General features: G+C 47.3%; 1 protein-coding gene and 2 long non-coding RNA genes across 4 annotated transcripts in view; 2 read left to right on the forward strand and 1 right to left on the reverse strand.

Moving 5' to 3' along the window:
* Nucleotides 1-2,192: 2,192 nt before the first annotated feature.
* LOC116472335 (uncharacterized) lies at nt 2,193-9,329 on the forward strand. The gene is made up of 5 exons (XR_004249070.3): nt 2,193-2,315; nt 3,048-3,161; nt 4,353-4,472; nt 6,182-6,329; nt 6,792-9,329. It is a non-coding gene; the product is annotated as an uncharacterized LOC116472335 (long non-coding RNA).
* A 7,000-nt stretch (nt 9,330-16,329) lies between these two features.
* CCRL2 (C-C motif chemokine receptor like 2) lies at nt 16,330-18,509 on the reverse strand. Of its 2 annotated transcripts, none has more exons than XM_032159126.2 (2): nt 18,159-18,239; nt 16,330-17,785 (listed from the first exon to the last, which is right to left on the reverse strand). In XM_032159126.2, the coding sequence occupies exons 1-2, from the start codon at nt 18,180-18,182 to the stop codon at nt 16,739-16,741; spliced, it is 1,071 nt and encodes a 356-aa protein (XP_032015017.1). In that variant the 5' UTR covers nt 18,183-18,239; the 3' UTR covers nt 16,330-16,738. The 2 variants fall into 2 exon arrangements, with proteins under 2 accessions (XP_032015017.1, XP_032015018.1); XM_032159127.2 differs by lacking the exon at nt 18,159-18,239 and adding an exon at nt 18,352-18,509 and having other exon boundaries at nt 16,632-17,785.
* Nucleotides 18,510-18,787: 278 nt separating this feature from the next.
* Nucleotides 18,788-19,448, forward strand: part of LOC131384023 (uncharacterized) — a 40,595-nt gene continuing 39,934 nt past the window's right edge. Inside the window, exon 1 of the long non-coding RNA XR_009214494.1 lies at nt 18,788-18,957. This is a non-coding gene — a long non-coding RNA (uncharacterized LOC131384023). The remainder of the gene's footprint in view (nt 18,958-19,448) is intronic.

Consider the following 19,448-nt stretch of genomic DNA (forward strand, 5'->3'; position numbering starts at 1 on the left):
ATGCAGTATTGGCAGGACCATATTATTATACACAGCCTTAGAAGGACGGTTTAGCAACATCTCTCGACATTTGAGGTGAGAAATTTATCTGCAGCTGCCTCGGTGCTGATGCTGGGGGATACTGGTGAGCATGGCGCAGCATTGGGTAGGGGGCTCCAGGCTTCAGGCTCCATGCTTCAGACTGCAGGACCTGGAGCTGCTTCCTGTGTCACAGCAGGGCTGCTACAGTGTGCTCTGGTGCAGAACTGGCAGGGGTGCCTGCAGGCCTCTTCCCCAGCATGTGTGTTCACTTTTTTTTTTTTTTTGAGACAGGACCTCGCTCTGTTGCCCAGGCTGGAGTGCACTGGAGCAATCACAGCTCACTGCAGCCTCAACTTTCCCGGTTCAGGTGATCCTCCCACCTCAGCCTCCTGAGTAGCTGGGACTATAGGTGCAGGCCACGCGGTGGCTCATGCCTGTAATCCCAGCACCTTGGGAAGCTGAGGTGGGGGGATCACTTGAGTCCAGGAGTTTGAGAGCAGCCTGGGCAACATGGCAAAACTCCATGTCTACAAAAAATACAAAATAATTAGCTACGCATTCACTTCTGAGGGAAAAGTCATGGACTCTGTGGTGCTGTGAACCCCCTATCACTCACACCAGAAAGAACATTGTGTGCTCTTGGGTCTTGGGAAGGCTGACTGACCACCTGAGGTGATGCATACTTATTTATTTATTTATTTATTATTATTATTATTATTATTTTTTGAGTCTCACTCTGTTGCCCAGGATGGAGTGTAGTGGTGCCACCTCAGCTCACTGCAACCTCCACCTCCTGGGTTCAAGTGATTCTCCTGCCTCAGCTTCCCCAGTAGCTGGGATTACAGGTGCCTACCACCATGCCCAGCTTAATATTTGTAGTTTTAGTAGAGACGGGGTTTCACCATGATGGCCAGGCTGGTCTTAAACTCCTGACCTCAAGTGCCTGTATCCGCCTCCCAAAATGCCGGAATTACAGGCTTGAGCCACTGCACCCAGCCAATGCATACATTTTTCCTCAGGAGATTAGCTTTTACCAGCAAAGGGCATTCAGAATCAGTTAGCTGACCATTGTTTTCTGAAGTAATCACAGGCCAGTCCCTAGTGGGAGAAAGAAGTGGCCTCTGTAGCAGGACACCTGGAGCTCAGCCCCAGCTCTGCTGTGTGGCTTTGTGACCCTGGGTAAGTCTCTTAACTTCTCTGGGCTCAGCTTTCTTTGTAGGTAAAATCAGGGGCTTGAGCTTGTTCTCTCTACAGCTCTCCTACAGATTGAGTCCGTCTGCGATCACAAGGAGCAGGAGAGGAAGAGACTTAAAATGTGTTATTGTGGTCAGCAGCTATGGGCTGAATGTTTATGTCCCCCCCAGTCATTCTACTCTTTAGCTTAGAGCTATTCTCCACGTGGGACCCAGTGGGTCCATGATGTCAAACTATTTTAATGATGATACTCAGAAGTTATTTATTTCTCTCGTTATTTTATGAGTAGAATTTTCCAAAGGTTATTTGGCATTTGACAGTCTAACAGATTGGATGGAGAACAAGACAGAGTATCCAGCTTCTGGCCAGACATGGTGGCTCACACCTGTAATCCAGCACTTTTGGAGACCTAGGCAGGAGGATCACTTGAGCTTAGGAGCTCGAGACCACCCTGGCCAGTATTGCAAGATCCCATCTCTACCAAAAATACAGAAATTAGCTCGCATGGTGGTGTGTGCCTGCGGTCCCAGCTACTTGGGAGGCTGAGGTGGGATGATTCCAAGGATCACTGTTGTTGCTACTTTTTTTCTTTTAAAAAATACAGATATTTTAAATAAAAGTATGTTATTTATGTTAACCTGTAATGGGCTTATTATTTCAAAATCAATTAATAATGTAAATATTTAAAACTTCTGTGTTAAAATTTCTAATAGTATAAATAGCAATAGATTTAGCCCACTGTAAGGGAGATGGTTGTGCTTTAGTCAGGAGTAGGCCGAGGCAGCCTTCTGGTGCAGCATGACTCAGTGGGTTTGGAGCACAGGCACACAACTCCACACATTATGTAATCATGCCACATGAGGTGCATTAGGTGACCACTCACATGAGCACTTGCTTGGCTCCGAGCCACTATTTTCTGTAAAAGGTAAAATTACCCCGCTGACACTGTAAATATGGCTTGCGCCCAGAGAGAGAATAAAGCCATGTCGAAACTGCCTACTCGAGTGTTTTTCCAGTTACCTGCCACCCACCCACCAACTCCCCTTGGACTTCAGTTTGGGCTAGAACCTGATAATTGGCATCACGAACAGGATCCTAAGGTAAGTGAGCCTTTGGTCCCTGCTAATTCCAGGTTGGCCATGTGACCACAACATGGGTTGTGGTACCCGGTGGTAGCCGTGCTGTGAGGGTGGGCCTGAGTGGAAACCTGGATGGCAGTGGATGGGTGCCCCATGAGAATGGAGAAGGCACTGAAGCAGCTGGAAGCGCAGAGCACCAAGAAGGAGAGAGCCTTCGCTGGCAGAGTTGGATGGGCATTTTTAACTGTGCTAAGAAAAGTACACACCCAGTCCCTGAGGGATGCAGACTGGAGGCCTGGCTGCACTGATCTGGAAAATAATTAGAGGCTGCCATGAATGCAGGCAGGGCATCTGGAGGTGTGGCTTCAGAGCTTGGAAAAGGAATTAGAGGCTACCGTGAATGCAGGCCTGGGTCCATCATCTTGTCTGGAGATCCCCACTCAGTTTCATACCAAGGAGGAAGAACCCCTGTTGCGGGCTCACCCAGTGGTCTGACAGAAGGTAGATCATGAATAGCCACTGGGGCCCCAAGGGTGGACTCAGGGACTCCCCACCATAATGCAACACATTTCATATATTGCCTATACCCCAACTGAGTTGCAGGAATTAGGCAAGCAGTGCTGCCAGTGTCCAGGGGAACCCCTGCTTGCCTGGATGCTTTGTCTGTGGAACGAGGGAGCAGAGAGTATCTCCCGTTCCACTTCTGAGATGGAAAAGCTGGCCTCCATCATGACTCACCCCTCTCTCTGTCAGCGGCTGCAAGTGAGCAGGTGGTTAGTGGCAGGGCAAGGAGACCACACCCTGACTGAGTGGCTACAGGCAGTCATATGAACTGTGTGGAATAATGCTGGTGAAATGCCCAAAACTGTGAGTAAATGGCAGTTGTATGCCAATTTGGTGTAAGTCATTCGGGAGATGGGTATGCAGCAGGCTATATTTGACCTGAATACCTGAGGGCCAGATGATGAATGTTTCACCTCCCACATGAGGGATCTCGTGTTGGGTTCTGTGCTCCTGAGCCCCTTTGGCTCCCTGGCTGCTGTCCTCACCCCATACGTAGGGCACCACATACATGAAGTAACCACTGCCATGGCGGCTCTCGGGGAAGCAGAAGGCCGTCAGGGGGATTGAAGGGTCCACACCATAAAGAAGGGGAAGGTACCCCACACACAGGGGGCTCCCCCATAAAAAAAGGGGGCCCCAACGAGTGACACGCTCACAGATGTGGATAGATTTGATTTTGGCTGGGGTTGACTGAGAGAAAATCGATAAGCAGCTCATGAAATACTCCTAACTTTGTGGAGACAGTTGTATGCAGGGCAGCAATTCCGGAAAATGCCCAAAGGGGAGAAAGGCATTGCTGCATGACCTGGTCCCACCCAGCTCAGAGACTACTTGCTGTAGCCAGGTGGAAATGTAGAGCCTTTTCTGTTCAACTAGGGAACTGGCCAAAGGTGTCTGGCTTGGGGGGACACCAGACGACCAGAGGCCACATGTGGAATTGGCAATCCACTGGTCCCTCACCAATGTACAGTGGGTGCTGGTGCTGGTAGATACTGGCATAGATTGTAGCCTTGTTTATGGGAACCCAGTTAAGTTTTTGGGCAAATCTGCATACATTGACGGTTATGGAGGCCAGTCAGTGAAAGTGAAACCTGTATCTCTGTACCTTGGCATTGGCCACTTGGCTCCTTGCTTATACGCTGTGTATGTCTCTCCCATACCTGAATACATTCTGGAGGTAGATATTTTACATGGCTTGGAAGATGTGCCATCTATTATGGATTTGATGAACCACTCGACAATGGAATTGGGAGAGTACCACTATGTGGTGGACTTGGCCAATGCATTCTTCTCAGTTGACCTTGCTCTAGAGAGCCAGGAACAGTTTGCCTTGATGACAATGGACTTTCACAGTGTTGCTGCAGGGCTATGTGCATAGCTCCACCATATGTCATGGTCTTGTTGCCATGGATTTAACCGCCTGAAAATGTCCAAAGGGAGTCCACTTGTTCCATTAGGTTGATGATATTACGTTAACCTCTGATTCTCTTGCAGATTTAGAAGCAGTGGCACCCCTCTTGTGGCAACATTTGGCAGCATGCAGTTGAGCCATCAACAAATCCAAGGTCCGAGGGCCTGGATTACCTGCTAAATTCTTGGGAGTTACCTGGTCGGGTAAGATGAAGGCCATACAAGAGGCTAGCATTGACAAAATTTAGGCATATCCCTGGCCCACCACGGTGAGGCAGCTGCGAACTTTTGTGGGCCTCCTGGGATATTGGTGGACATTCCTGCCTCATTTAGCTCAAATGATAAAACCACTGTATCAGTTAACAAAGAAGGGAGCAATCTGGGATTGGGCTGATGTGGCTGAGACTGCCTTCCTGGCAGCCAAGTGGGCTATTCAGCAGGCATGAGCCCTATGGGTAGTTGACAGGTGGTGCCCATTTGAACTGGATATGCATGTGACCACAGATGGTTTTAGTTGGGGCCTGTGGCAGCACACAGAGTGCTTGAGAATGCCAGGAGGCTTTTGGTCCCAACTATGGAAAGGAGCTGAGCTCTGGTATTCCTTGATAGAGAAATAGCTAGCAGCTGTATATGCTGCCCTTCAGGCATGAGAGAAGTGATAGGATGGGCTACAGTCATAGTGTGGATGACTTACCTGACAGTGGGATGGGTGCATTCATGTGTAATGACCCCCCGGACTGGGATGGCACAGACATCCACTTTGGCAAAGTGAGGCACTTACTTGGAGCAACAGAGTATGCTGAGTACAAGCCCATTAGCAGCAGAGTTGCAAGAGGTCTTGGGACCTGCAGTCCTAATGCAAGAGAAGGCCATGGGGCCTGAGGCACCCTTTGACCCCGAGCCACTGCCATTTAAGGAAGGGCATCCCTCTATTCCTGATGGGGCATGGCACACAGATGGGTCTAGTCGAGGTGCTACTCCTGCTTGGACCAGCGTTGCAGTCCAACTTAGTACCGAAACCATATGGTTTGAAACCAGGTGTGGACAAAGTAGTCAATGGGCTAAATTTAGAGCAGTATGGATGGTGATCACCAAGGCGGAGACACATATGGTACTCTGTACCGATAGCTGGGCAGTCTATGGAGGCCTAACCTTGTGGTTAACTACTTGGAAAATACAGAATTGGCTGGTTGGCCACCAACCCATTTGGGGCCACCAACCCATGTGGCAAGACCTCTTGGAAATGGGTCATCACAAAGATGTAACTATTTGTTATTTGTCAGGCCATATGCCTCTGGCCACCCCCAACAATGATGAGGCAGAAGCCTTGGTCAAGGTCTGATGGTGAGAGTCGGCATCTACATGAGATGTGGCCTTGTAGCTACACCGGAAACTGGGACATGCAGGGGGTAAACTGATGCAACAGGTCAATAAATGTTGGGGTCTGTCCCTGCCCATGCAAGACATTTGGGAGGCTTGTCAGAAATGTCCGGCATGTGCTCAGGCATACCCTAAATGGAGGCAGCTGCCCAGTGCTACACAAGTAACAACAGGGCAAGTGCGCTTAACCAGGTGGCAAGTAGACTACATTGGGCCACTGCCGAAGTCACAAGGGTATACGCATGTGCTAACAGCTGTGGACACAGCCACAGGCCTGTTGTTTGCCTATCCTTGTAGGGTGGCCAACCAACAGCACACCATCCAGGCCCTGCAACACTTACGTGCTCTATGTGGTTGCCCTTTGGTCATTGAGAGTGATAGGGGACACATTTTACTGGACAACAGGCACAACAATGGACATAAAGTAGGGATTCCATGTACCACACAACTTGCAAGCTGTGGGTATGATTGAGCGATATAACGAGCTCTTGAAGAATGGGTTGTACTTGCATGTCACACCCCTGTCTTTGCAGGGCTGAAGTTCCAAGCTGGACCTGATGCTCCAAACCTTGAATGAATGGCCACGGAAAAGCAGCCCAGCCCAGGTGGAGGCTTTGCTACACGGGGGACGCCGCCCCATTCAGTTGCAGATACACACCAAGGGTAACCTCCTCTGACCAGGTATGGGGAAGAACAGTAACCTGTTGTTGCCTGCCCCAATGCCCCTGAAGGCAGGGGAACAGAAAACCTGGCTGTGGCCATAGCCCCTCCAAGCCCCCGGCTGCTGGTGGTTGTCCATCGTAGCTCCCTGTGGGGAGGGCCTACAGTATGACTTGTATGTCACTCTTTGGGTGTTCAATGCATGGTCCCCAAAGTTAACTGTAGGAAAAAGGCCAGGGAAGAAACCTTCCTCCAGGGGTCATATGTACTGTGTGGCCTACTACAAGCTCCCCTGTGACTTTGGCTTGAATACAGGACCCAAAGGAACCACGGGAAGCTGAAAAGGTGTGGTACTATTGCCCAGGGCAGAAGCCCTTGGGGGCTGCATTGTTATCCAGGGATGAAAGGTTAGCCTGTATTTTGCCTGAGGGACGTGATTTTCCTCTGTTAGTACGTATGCCTACTCTGTCATTCTAACCGTAGGTTAACATGCTCCAACTGCATTGTGGACTGGGCCCACCCCTACGCTGAAGTGACCAATGTTTCCAGCTGTTGGATCTGCACCGCCCTTCTAGCAGCTGCAGATGGCTTGCCTTGGCACATACATTCAGCATCTGTAGAGAACCGGACATAGCTAGAGACTTGGGGTCCCATGGCCGATGTCTGGAATGCAATGTGGCAAGCTTTGGACAAAGGATGCCACAAGACCCACAGCACAGCCATTCCCTGGCTGGCCCATAGTGTTTATGATGGGTGGGGCTGGCTAGTGGGGTAACATGCAGTACCCCCGGCCCAGGCACCGTGGTGCATAGAGCAACACTGGGGCAACAGCACTGTGGGATGGGTACCCGTCACAGCCTGTGTAAACATAATACATGTCACCACACCAAAGGTAGGGAGGAAGAAGCAGCCCCACCAAGGGGCCTCGATGGATTGTGTGCCCCCCTGGGTGTTTATGGGTCTGTGGGGACGCAGGGTGGCCTTACCTATAAGCAAACTGGACTGGACACTATACCTGAGGGTGGCCTCATGTACCTGCCACTGTTTTCACACTGCCCAGATGCCCGCATAACTGGGAGGTGCTACACTCTCGGTTTTTGCAAGTGTGATGAGCACCCTGGTGGTTTTACCCCTTGACAGTCACTATCCCTGGAGTGTGTGTCATAACTGTAGAAGCACAAGTTACTGCTCTTGCAGAGCATGCTGCTCAGGCTCCGAATTACACCTGAGTGGCCCTCTTCCCATTAATGGATGAGGTTGATCAGATCAGAAAGGTGGTGTTGCAAAACCAAATGGTCTTAGACATAGTAACTGCTGCCCAAGGAGGCACCTGTGCCCTTTTAGGAACACAATGCTCTACCTTTATCCCTGACAATTGGCAGAACATAACAGCAGCCCTGCAAGGGGTCTCACAGGAGATTAAGGTAGTCAAGAGCCTTACTGACGGCCCCCTGCAGAGATGGTAGGCATCCCTGGGCTCTGGCCTACGCTGGGCCCTAATAGTCATAAGTAGCATAGCTGGGATCCTAGTGGTGAGCTGTTGCTCTCTGTATTGTTGCTGTGGATTATGGATTCAGGGCTCCATCCTAAGGGCACATGTCCTTACCTGGAATATGCCCTTGGCCTAGGGGTGGAGTGTAAGGAAGATGGCTGTGCTTTAGTCAGGGGTAGGCTGAGGCCACTTTTTGGTGCACCATGACTCAGTGGGTTTGGAGCACAGGCACACGACTCTGCACATTATGAACCATGCCACTTGAGGTGCATTGGGTGACCACTCACATGAGCTCATGATTGCTTGAGAGCCTCTATTGTCTGTAAAAGGTATAATTACCCTGCTGACGCTGGACATGTGGCTCATGCCCAGAGAGAGGATAAGGCCATGTTCAAACTGCCTATGATTCCTTGGGTGTTTTTTCAGCTACCCCTCACCCACCCACCAACTCCCTTCGGACTTCAGTTTGGGCTAGAACCTGACACCCACATAAACTAACGCTGTATGGGGTCCTCAGTTTTCAAGCACATAAAAGTATCCTGTATCCAAAAAGTTTGTGAACCACTGCCCTAGAGAAACTTTCCATGGTGTGCAAGATGTATGTAAGAATGCCCAGTAGAGACGTAATAAAACACCAGAAAAAGTGGAAATCTCAATGCCTGTCATCAAGAGAGATAAATGCAGCCTGGTCTATTTCTGTTCTCCTCACATTGTCCAGATGCCCGCTTAACTGGGAGGTGTTATGTTCTGAGTTTTTGCAAGTGTCATAAAGGAGTGAATGGAGCATTACCTGTCATTATAGACACTGCAAAATGAGCTAGTAGCAGGATTTTTACCACAGGTACCCATAAGCAAAACGTGGCATTGTTCACCATGCTTTTACATTGTTATGTAAATAACTTAAAATTATGCGAATAATGTAAAAGCATGGTGAACAACGCCATGTTTTGCTTATGGGTACCTGCAGTAAAAAGCAAAAATCATGACCCTGAAGGCGTGAGCAGGCCTACAGGTGCTGGGCAGGCACTGTCTTGCAAAGAGCACAAAATGTGCAGGTCCCTCTGGGAGTGTTATAGTGGGTAGCTAGTCAGGAAGAGCATGGCAGGAGAGGGCTCCCCATCCCACACACACACACCAGGAGTGTCAGGTGACCATCAGGTGATGGTCTGGCAGTTGTTGACTGTCTTTCTAAAGCAATAGTTGGTCACACATGGCAGCAGGGAAAAGCCGGCTCCTAATAGACAGAAAACACTCGAAACTGGTGAGCAGCAGTTTCCCTATAAGATCTCAGGGGTTGAGCCAGTGGGCTCAGGCATGCACATGGGACAGCCCACCCCAAGGGAAGAACCAGCGGAGAAATAATGCAAGACCCCGGAAGCATGCTGACGTATAAAAACCCCAAGTCAAAAGGTCAAACCATGCCCTTGCCTTTTAAGTCGTCCACTTGGCCCTCTTCCAGGTGTACTTTCCTTCCTTTTGTTCCTATTCTAAAGCTTTTAAATAAACTTTTACTTCCGTGCTAAAACTTGCCTCAGTCTCTCCTTCTGTCTTATGTCCCTCAATTGAATTCTTTCTTCTGAGGAGGCAAAAATTGAGGTTGTTGCAGACCTGCATGGATTTGCTGCCTGTAACAGGAGCAGAGGACTAGGCCTTGGATGGAGACGGTGAGGGGGCCACTCCCTCTCTATCCCCAGGCATCGGTGAGATCTGAGACAGACTGCTCTCCCCTTGGAGTGTATTGCTGACCTTGCCAACTAAAAATAAACAGCATCCGATAGTCTTTACTAACAGATAATAGAAAAGAAAAATTGCCATCTGCACACCAGGTGCCAGGAGAAGGGTTGATTAGCTGCAAAAATGAAACAACACCTGATCCTGCAGCTGCAGCTGGAGCGCCGCCTGATTAAGTTTACACTGGTCCACTGTCATTTTCCAACACCTATTTGCCTTCTGCACAAACCAAATAGGTGAGCTGAATGGAGAGAGGTGGACATCATCATCCTTCATCTTTCAAGTTCTTGCGCAATTCCTCCAGACATGCAGTGTTGTTTTGTTTAGTATCTTGGCAGGTAGAGGCAGTTCCAAAGGCTTCCACTTGGCCTTCACTCTGTGGATCAGAGAATCAATGTGGGGATTCTTCCCTGATGTTCAGTATCTCTATTCCAATTATGCTTTCTGTTAAGAAGATTGTTTCTTTCTGTTTCTCCTATTGACGGGGGCATTGGGCTTATAGTTCTCTGTGGGAGGAGTTCTAATTACAGATTCAATTTCTTTAATAGATGTGAGATTATTCAGATTTTATATTATTTTTCCATGTCAATTTTCTTTATTTTTCTTTGTCTTTTTAAAAGATGAGGTCTCACTATATTTCCCAGGCTGGTCTCAAACTGCTTGGCTCAAGTAATCCTCTCACCTTGGCCTCCTAGAGTGTTGAGACTACAAGCATGAGCCACTGCTCTCAGCTCAATTCTGCATTCTGGAACTGGGGGAATAACTATAGGATAAGTTCAGGGACCCTCTAGACCCACAGTGAAACAGACCTGAGCTCAAACTCTAGTGATCCCCTGACCTCTATGAAGCCCCACTTTGGCTGGTAGACCACAAAGACATTTTGGGTCTCTTAGAACTGGTGTCAGCGTAGAGCCAGTGTCCTGGAATCTCCAAAAAGCCTAATTATTTCCTTTTCTTCCATGGCTTTCCCTGGTAAATGGCCCTAAGTTTCTTTGGGGAAGGCTGGGAAAAAGATTATCAGAATAAAATGCCGGAAATGTAACAGGGTCCTTCCTCAAGGGGAGCCAGCTTACCTTTCATTCAAGGGGTTCTAGGTCTATAAACTATGTCAAATCTGGGAACTGATTGAATTGACTCTCAGTTCTGGTGACAAAAGTTAGACTTCTGTTCACTAGAGATAGAACTCTTCTGCTTATACAGATCAGGTAAAAATTTAGTAGACCGTCCTTCTATTTCAGTTCCAGGGACACCATGATCAACCAGCCAATGCCAAAGATCTCTGGGGGTCAGACTATTCTGAGGACTGCTTTGGCTCCACCGTCCACAGTGGCAACCATGCCCACTTGGTCTTTTGTAAGTGTTACCATGTGGCTCCTCCTTCCTCAGAATCCCACCATCCCCCCATATTTAGAAACTCCAATTTTGTAGCATTTCTCACTATAGCTCCTGATCTACAGAGAAGAGCCACCACTTAGAGATTTTTTTTTTTTTTAAAGATGCGGGACATGGATGAAGCTGGAAACCATCATTCTCAGCAAACTATCGCAAGGACAAAAAACCAAACACCGCATGTTCTCACTCATAGGTGGGAATTGAACAATGAGAACACATGGACACAGGAAGGGGAACATCACATACCGGGGACTGTTGTGGGGTGGGGGGCGGGGGGAGGGATAGCATTTGGAGATATATCTAATGTTAAATGACGAGTTAATGGGTGCAGCACACCAAATGGCACATGTATACATATGTAACAAACCTGCACGTTGTGCACATGTACCCTAAAACTTAAAGTATAATAAAACAAATAAAAAATAAAAAAAAAATAAAGATGCTGGAGCTCATTTACACTTCCCAGTGTGGCAAGGCTTTGTCCTCTAGACCTGCGCTGGGTGGGGGAGTGAGTCTTAATGATCTAGTAGATCCACTAGCGCTGCCATCTCCCTAAGCACTTAGATATTTTCTTCTATGTGACACCACGGAAATTCTGGCATTCCTACTTCAATGAGTGTAGGCCACTTTTCGGTTGATTTTTATTCAACCAACAAGCAAAGTGTTAGAGCCATCCGCAGCTCCTCAGGTTAAAGCACTGACTCCTTCCAAACTCTGGAGGGGCTGCTCAAATGGAAACTGGGATTCCTGCTGTGGTAGTCCTGTTGTGGCAGTTTAGGGAAGAGGAAATGTCTGGCTGGGGCTGCCACCCACCACACTGTCACACTTCCTGACTGCCTGCTAAACGGAGTCCTGGGGTCATTTATCTTTGCTCTAGTTCTGACTGCCGAAAAATATTTAGTTTTTAAAAATGAATAAATACCTTAAAAGTAAGGTTGTCTGATTTCGGGGAAAAAGAAGAAAACAAAAGGAAAAACAAAACAATACAAAAAACAGGATACTAGGATGCCCAGGTAAGTCTGAATTTCAGATAAATAACAAATACTTCAATTGTCGTATATGGGATGTACTTATACTAAATAACTGTTAGTCACTTAACAAATTTAAATTTAACTGGGCATCTTATTTTGTTTTTTCAACTTCAAATTGTATCGCTTTTCCATTCAGTATATCAACTGTTTCCTGTTTTAAAACTAGTTCCGGGCCAGGTGCAGTGGCTCACGCCTGTAATCCCAGCACTTTGGGAGGCCGAGGTGGGCAGATCACCTGAGGTCAGGAGTTTGAGACCAGCCTGGCCAACATGGTGAAACTCTGTCTCTACTAAAAAATACAAAAAAAAAATTAGGCATGGTGGCAGGCACCTGTAATCTCAGCTACTCAGGAGGCTGAGGCAGGAGGATTGCTTGAACCCAGGAGGCAGAGGTTGCAGTGAGCCGAGATCACGCCTTTGCACTCCAGCCTGGGCGACAGCGCAAGACTCCATCTCAAAAAACAAACAAACAAACAAACAAACACTAGTTCCATTTGTACCCGTGAGTACACAGAATTGAGAAGAAAAGGAGAGAGCTCATGAGATTTCAATCTCTCTCTCATATGTCCCTAGTTAGAATTACCTCAATGTAACAGGAATTGTTTTTTGTATTAGAAAGTAATTTACAGGCAAAATAGAAACACCAGTTTTTCTTGAATAGACTAGCCATATTTTGCTTTTCATGGTTTGTTAGTTTTCTAATGCAGTCGTTTATGGAAAAGTGGAAAAGCATGTGCTATTTTTATCTTTAGGAAACTGTGTTCTTGGTCTGACATGGAAGGAAGGCCTTGTTAGCTGTCAATGTTCCAAATATATTACACTACTTAAGTGTTCAGGCCATTGTGGCTGGTGTCATTCAGCACACACTTTTGCTTTTCATTAACCATTTCAGTCTCAGCCACCATAAGAGTTTGCAGATCTTTATTCTCTATAAGCTCCATGTTTTCGTTTGGAAAATCCTGATAAGATTGTTCTTTGAGTTCATTGCTGTGTCTGTAAACATGGGAAGATGATGCCATTTCCTCTGAGACTCCTGTCCTACTTGTCGGAGGAGAAGTGGATGGAGAGTCCAGACCTACTTCTGCAAATGTGTGAAGAGAATTTCTGTCCCTTCTTCTCTTTTTCTTCAACCTTTCTCGTCCTTTTTAAATATAGGCTGGAGCACTGTCTTCCCTGGTCTCTCCCTTGACTTGCCCTGGTGATTTTATTTGCCATGGAAGGTCATTACCGATGAGACTGTGCTCCCTGTGGGGGCATCCCCAGCAGCCTCCTTCTGCTCCCTGCTTGGTGATGGGGGTGAGAGGTTGTGCCCACGGGCATCCCGTATTTTAGCTGCCAGTTCTACTTGGGAGAAGCAACAGAGGCCCAGGCAGTGGATCTCCTCCGGCAAATGCTCAGAGTGTATTTCCAAGACAAGTCACACCAACCTAAAGGAGTGCCTGGAGGCTGAGAGGGATTTTAAAAAATAGCCTTTTTGAGGTATAGTCAACATATAATAAATCACTTATACAACTTGTTACGTTTTTGACATATGTATATACCAATGAAACCATCACCACAGTCAAAACAGCAGACATATCCACTGTCCCCCCAAATTTCCTTGTTCCCCTTTGCAATCTATTCCTCTCCTCTCCCCTCTAACATCTCCAGCAACCACTGATTTGCTGTCGCTATGGATTTGTTTGCATTTTCTAGAATTTTATATAAATAGAATCATAAAATAAATACTTTTAAAAAATATCTGGCTTCCGGCTGGGCACGGTGACTCATGCCTGTAGTCCCAGCACTTTAGGAGGCCGAGGCAGGTGGATCACCTGAGGTCAGGAGTTTGAGAGCAGCTGGCCAACGTGGCAAAACCCCGTCTCTACTAAAATTACAAAAATTAGCCAGTTGCTCTTGTGAATGACTGTAGTCACAGCTACTTGGGAAGCTGAGGCATGAGAATTGCTTGAACTCAGGAGGCAGAGGTTGCAGTCAGCCAAGGTCACATCATTGCATTCCAGCCTGGGTGACAGAGTGAGACGCTGTCTCAAAAATAAATAAATAAATAAAAAATCAAAGTTAAAATTAAAATCTGGCCTCCTCCATTCAGCATTTTGAGATTTTGTGCATGCTCCTGTGTGTATCAATAGCTCGTTTCTTTTTGTGGATGAGCAGTATTCCATTAGATACACAGGCCAGTATTTGTTTATCCATTCACTTGTTGATAGACAGACTTTTTCTAGTTTGAGGCTATATAAATAAGGCTGTCATGAACATTTGGGTCCAAATCTTTGTATGGACATACATGCTCATTTCTTTTGGGTAAATACTGAGGAGTGAAATGGATAGTAGGTATAGGCTTTGCTTTTGGTGACACTGCCAATTTTTCCAAAGTGATTATACCATTTTACATTCCCACCAGCAGGGTATGAAAGTTCCAGTTGCTCCACAACCTTTTAGAAGCTAGAAAAATTGCCATTTAAAATGTCACCATCAGTTTCTTTCTTTCTTTCCTTTTATGATAGTGACTGGCATTCGCCTTTGGAATGTAGGGATACTTTGTTCTAGGAAGGACCCTTGAGTGACTTCTTGCAGTTTTATCTATTACCTGTGCCCACTCCAGCTCACCTTGAGGTCAGACCCATAGCCCTATTATGACTCTGAAAGAGCAGACCGAGCTACAAGGCCTCAATGAGTGATACAAGGTGCCAGAGAAGAGGCTGTCGTTATGGGCTCAGCAGAACTGAAATCCCTGGCATATATCATTTTATTCCTCTTCCTAATTTCTCTCCAACTGACGGCTGCTTCATATTTCCTCTCTGCCTCCCTCCACTGTGCTTCCCACCCTCACATCCCCAAACCTCTCTACTTTCCTGAATAATTCACCCCAACTCTAAATTCCACATTGTCTTCAGCACAAAACCAAACCCTTACTTAGCTGAGTTCCTTCTCCCTGGAACAGTGGTTCTCAGAAGGAGGGCCTTGGGTCAGCAGTATCTGCATCCCCTGGGAATTTGTTAGAAATGCATATTCTGAGGTCACAGTCCAGACCTCCTGAACCACAAACTCAGGGATGGGGCCCAGAACTCTGTGTTTCAGCACAGGGCTTGTGACGTGAGCTGGCATTTGAGAGCCACTGCCATGCAGTGTGGTTTGGAGCCAGTTATTGTTGCATAAGCATGTCCCTTGGTGGTCTCATCCACTATCCTAATAGACTTTTTGAATGTTTCAACTAACACAAATAGGGGTCTTTGGTTATGGGGTGGCATATGGAGAATTCTCATGTTTGGAAAATCAGATTTTCTCCACCTCATTTCATCAATATAGAGCAAATTTCCTTCCACCACTGTTGAGTAGGACATTAGGGACCCCTTTTAATTGGCCAGAGACTTGGGTTTTAATGAGTCAGACATCTCTATGTGTCCCTGTGTGAGATGCTGTGCCCATGGGTATCATCATTTTTGCTTAGGAAGGAAAGTGCCTCCTGTGAAGGAGAGACAGATTTCCACTGCTTTCCTGTAAGGTTCAGTGCCGTGAACATGTGCCTGATGCCAGGAGGGGAGGAGTGTGGGCTGGTGCCCTGCAGTGCAGCAGCAGTGGGTGGCCTGGGTAGGTTTTTAGCAAGTATCAGTGCCAAGCCTCCAGTTCTCTTTAGTGCAAGCAAGATGCTGGGCCAGCAGGCGGAGGCAGCCAGCCCAGGCCCTGTGTCTGCAGGACTCAGCCGGGAGCAGTAATTGTCCCCTAGCAGCAAGGCACTGGTAGCTTTGAGGCTTCAAAGGGCCAGAAGCAAGATTATAAAGAGACCAGTGAGTGTGGAGTCCAATTATGAACACCAGGAACAGGAAAATGTTTTTAGGATCAAGGATGCATCATCCTTACAGATCTGGGGGGTCGCCGGGGAAGTAGCTCACATGTTGAGGTGACCTTCTGCTGGTGTGGCAGGTGGGAGCCTGTGTTCTACTGACTCAGCCATAGAAAGGAAGTGGGACAACATTTTGTAGTTATGTGCTGGTGAGGCCTGAAGTATGTGTTATACTTAAAAGGACAAAGCATTCATTTTGTTAGACATTTCTAAACATAATTTCTCATTTGCTTTTGTTAAATCTCCTAAGATTCCATAGTCTTGATAAAGTACCAGAAAATACCAGAAACCTTGGGTTAGGGGAAGCTGGGGGCCTAGGGGTGTGGCAAGTAACCAAGAGAATTTAGAGAACTTCCACAGAACAAGTTACCTTACTTCTTTTTCCCACAGCTTCCAGCTAGTTAGTTCTTCTCATCACCTGTGAGACAACACGCCTCTAACATTAGTCCCATATAAACGGGCTGTTTATAATTTGGAATGCAGTTAAATTGGTTTTAAAAGCAACTTACAAATTATTTTAAAATACATTAAATAGATGTTTTAAAATACATTTATTTCATGTCGTTTGTCCCCAGGGTTTGGAGTTTGATGTTCTGGACCAAGCGTAGGCTCTGAGCAAATGCTGCCAGGGCTGGAGAATCAGTTCTGCCACTTCCTAGTTGTGTGATCTTAGACAAATTTCCGTGCCTTAGTTTTCTTCTCAGAGAAATGAGACTAGTCTTATCCACACTATGGACAAGTGGTAGGACGCAAAGGAGCTCACGTTTGTAAAGAGCCTTGCACGGTGCCTGAGACAAATTCAAGGCTTAGCAAATGTTATCTCACCTCTCCCTTTTCTTCCTGTGTCCGATTTTGTATATAAATGTGTAAAAAATTTACATGAAATAATGCAAAAAGATGAAAATCCATGTTTATTCATCTTGCCTTTGGTGGATGCTAGTTTACACTTCAGTGGAATGGTCAGGTTCTTCCCTCGATGTGCCTTGTGCAGGCTGCCCCCTGGGTTGAAGTGGGGTGTTACTACGCAGATGGAAAAAGCGGCAGAGGTATTTCCTAAATGTCCCGTCAAGAAACACATACAGGAAAGGGTTGACGCAGCAGTGGGTGGTGGCGATGAGTTTAGTGATGTGAACACTTTTGTCCAGGTTGTAGCTGCTCTTGCAGTCACTCAGGGAGAAGTGTTCTTTGAAAGCGGACAGGAAAAATGCAATATTGTAGGGCGCCCACATCAGAAGGAAGACTACCATTATGGCAAAAACAAGCTTGAAAAGGCTATACCTCTGCTCCCTGAACCTTAGTGTTTTTCTCATTTGCACATAGAGAAATGTAAAAATAAATAAGGGGAAGACAAGAACCGAAATGTTCATTTTTAAAGTCAGAAAATGCTTCCAGAATGTCTCTTCAGGTGGCAGGAAGGGAGTTCTGCTATATGCACATTTGTATTTCTGGTCTTCCATCTGAGGTTTATAAACCACGAATTCAGGCAAAGTGGCCAGAATGGCTGTTACCCACGTCAGGACACTTGTAATGATGCCACAGGGCACCCTTCTCCTGGCTGAGAAAAAGTTTCCTTTGTGCAAAAACACTAGGTACCTTTGCACGGTCAGAAGGCAATTGAAAAATGTCTCACTGTACAGGCCCACGAAGTACAGTCCACTGAGAATTTTACACATGGGATCGCCACCAGCATGAGCCCAAAAGGGCAGGGTAAGCGAGAAACACAAGTTAGAAACTGCCAAGTTTAGAAGACAGATATTTTCCACGCATTTGAGTCCTTTATATTTTACCAGGATAAGCACAACCAGGAGATTGTCCAGGACACCGATCACGAACACAGCAGAGCAGAGTGACGGCACCAGCTGGGCTGACAGCACCTGGGCGTCATACTTGTCACATTGCTCTGCCTCAGCGCTCTCCAGTTCGCCTTCTATGAGGACATCATATTCATCCTCTGGTGCCAGTGTGTAATTGGCCATCTTCAGACTGCCCTGCGGAGAAATGGGAGATGATTTTCCCCTCCGACAGCTGTCTTATCCTGGAGGAAACAACAAACTGGACCTGGATTCATACAGCCCCACTTTCCCTTTCTGGAGCTACATTTTAGCCAGAGTAATTCCCTATTTCAGAAGACTGAAATAAACATTTCTTTAACGTGTGCCCACTTCCCCAGAGCAGCACCATCCCCAATCTAGTTGTTAAGCATGTAAGTGCTTAGCAGTGTGCCAGGTGCCATGGGAAATAAAGCTGGCATGACACCGTCTTGGTAGAACTTACCTTCTTTTAGCAGAAACAGGACTTGCCTACATGAACACAATATGTAAGAAAATATATAATTAAAGAGAACCAAGTACCATGGCTTACTTTTGAGAAACGGGTGTAGATCATAATTTCTGCATGTTTAAGAAGTTTGCTCACCCCCCGAAGCAGCTTCCTGTGACAGCTGAGATGTTTTTCTCTCCAAGGGTATAAACAAATGTTTGCAAAAGTGAAACCATGCTCAGCATCAACATGGCCATAAGGGGTTAAATACATAGATGACACACAGATGACTTACCACTGGGCTGAGCTCCTGCGGGGGAAGGGCACAGCCTCCAGTCCCAGCATCCGCGAGCTGTGGGAATGGCCCCGGACAGTGGATGGCCTCCTTTTGATCAGACTGCTCCTGACCCTGAGGGGCACGAGAAACCACTGTGGATTCCCCTGGTGGCTCTACCCGCCCCGCTCACTGAGCTCAGGGACCAATTGAAATAAAGAACTCAAAAGCTCCCCCAGGCCTCCAGAGGATCTCTGAAGCGTCTGAAAGCAACCGGGAAGTTGTTTCCTCCTCCCTCTGGCCCCATACCCCGCCTTTGATTTCCCTGTGACCTTTGACAGCCGTCCTCTGGCCTCCTGAGATAAGGGAACTGTGTCACTGCTGCTCTGAGTGATAGCAAGGAAGTGATGTCAAGGTGCTGAGAACTGCCAAGACCCTCTGGCTTGTGGCATGTGACACTCTGAGTAGGTAACAGGTGCCAGCTACCGTCAGCAGAGAGGAGTGTATGTGGTGACCACGAGTCCAGACCTGAGGGTCCTGATCCTCTAATGCAGCCTCTCACCAGTGTTCACAGAAACCCACCCACTGATTCCATACGGGGACCAGGAACCTGCCGTGAGAGTCACGGTGTGTTTGGGTTTTTATTGTCATTTTTGAGGGGCACTCTGTGCTTTGGTTAAGACTGAGGCCTCAACAGAAAATTTCAGGAAAATGGAAGCTACAGGGTGATGTCAGCTGGGAAAAGGCCAGGGGCAGAGGTGGGGCCTCAGCGGCAGTGAGCATAGGGCTGCCCTCGGTGTCAACACTGAGGAAAGCAAAGGGGTTTGCAAGCAGCCAGAAGTGATCGGTGCTGTGACTCATGGGGGAGCTGACCCCGCTTGGAAAAGGAGAACCCAGAGGAGGAAAATCCCGCGGTGATGACACAGAGGCAACATCAAGTCGGGTGGAAGAGAATGTGAAGGGGACAAGTTCAACCCCAAACTGAGGCTGGGGGCTAGGGTAGGTTTGAGTCCAGAGAGAAGGAAATTGGGAGAACAGCCCAGATTTGGAATGGTGGGAGGAGGCTGTGAGGAGGGGAGGCTGTGGGAAGAGGGTGGGAGGGGGAGGGCATGGTCTGG

Source organism: Hylobates moloch, unplaced genomic scaffold (assembly GCF_009828535.3).
Source record: "Hylobates moloch isolate HMO894 unplaced genomic scaffold, HMol_V3 SCAFFOLD_8, whole genome shotgun sequence".
NCBI lineage: Eukaryota > Metazoa > Chordata > Mammalia > Primates > Hylobatidae > Hylobates > Hylobates moloch.

Excerpts from the sequence above, each read along its gene's own strand:
- CCRL2 (XM_032159126.2), bottom strand. The coding sequence starts at position 18,182 with ATGATCTACACCCGTTTCTCAAAA. Across the intron at positions 17,786-18,158 it reads TCTACACCCGTTTCTCAAAA|GGCAGTCTGAAGATGGCCAA; the intron begins GTAAGCCATGGT and ends ATTTCTCCGCAG.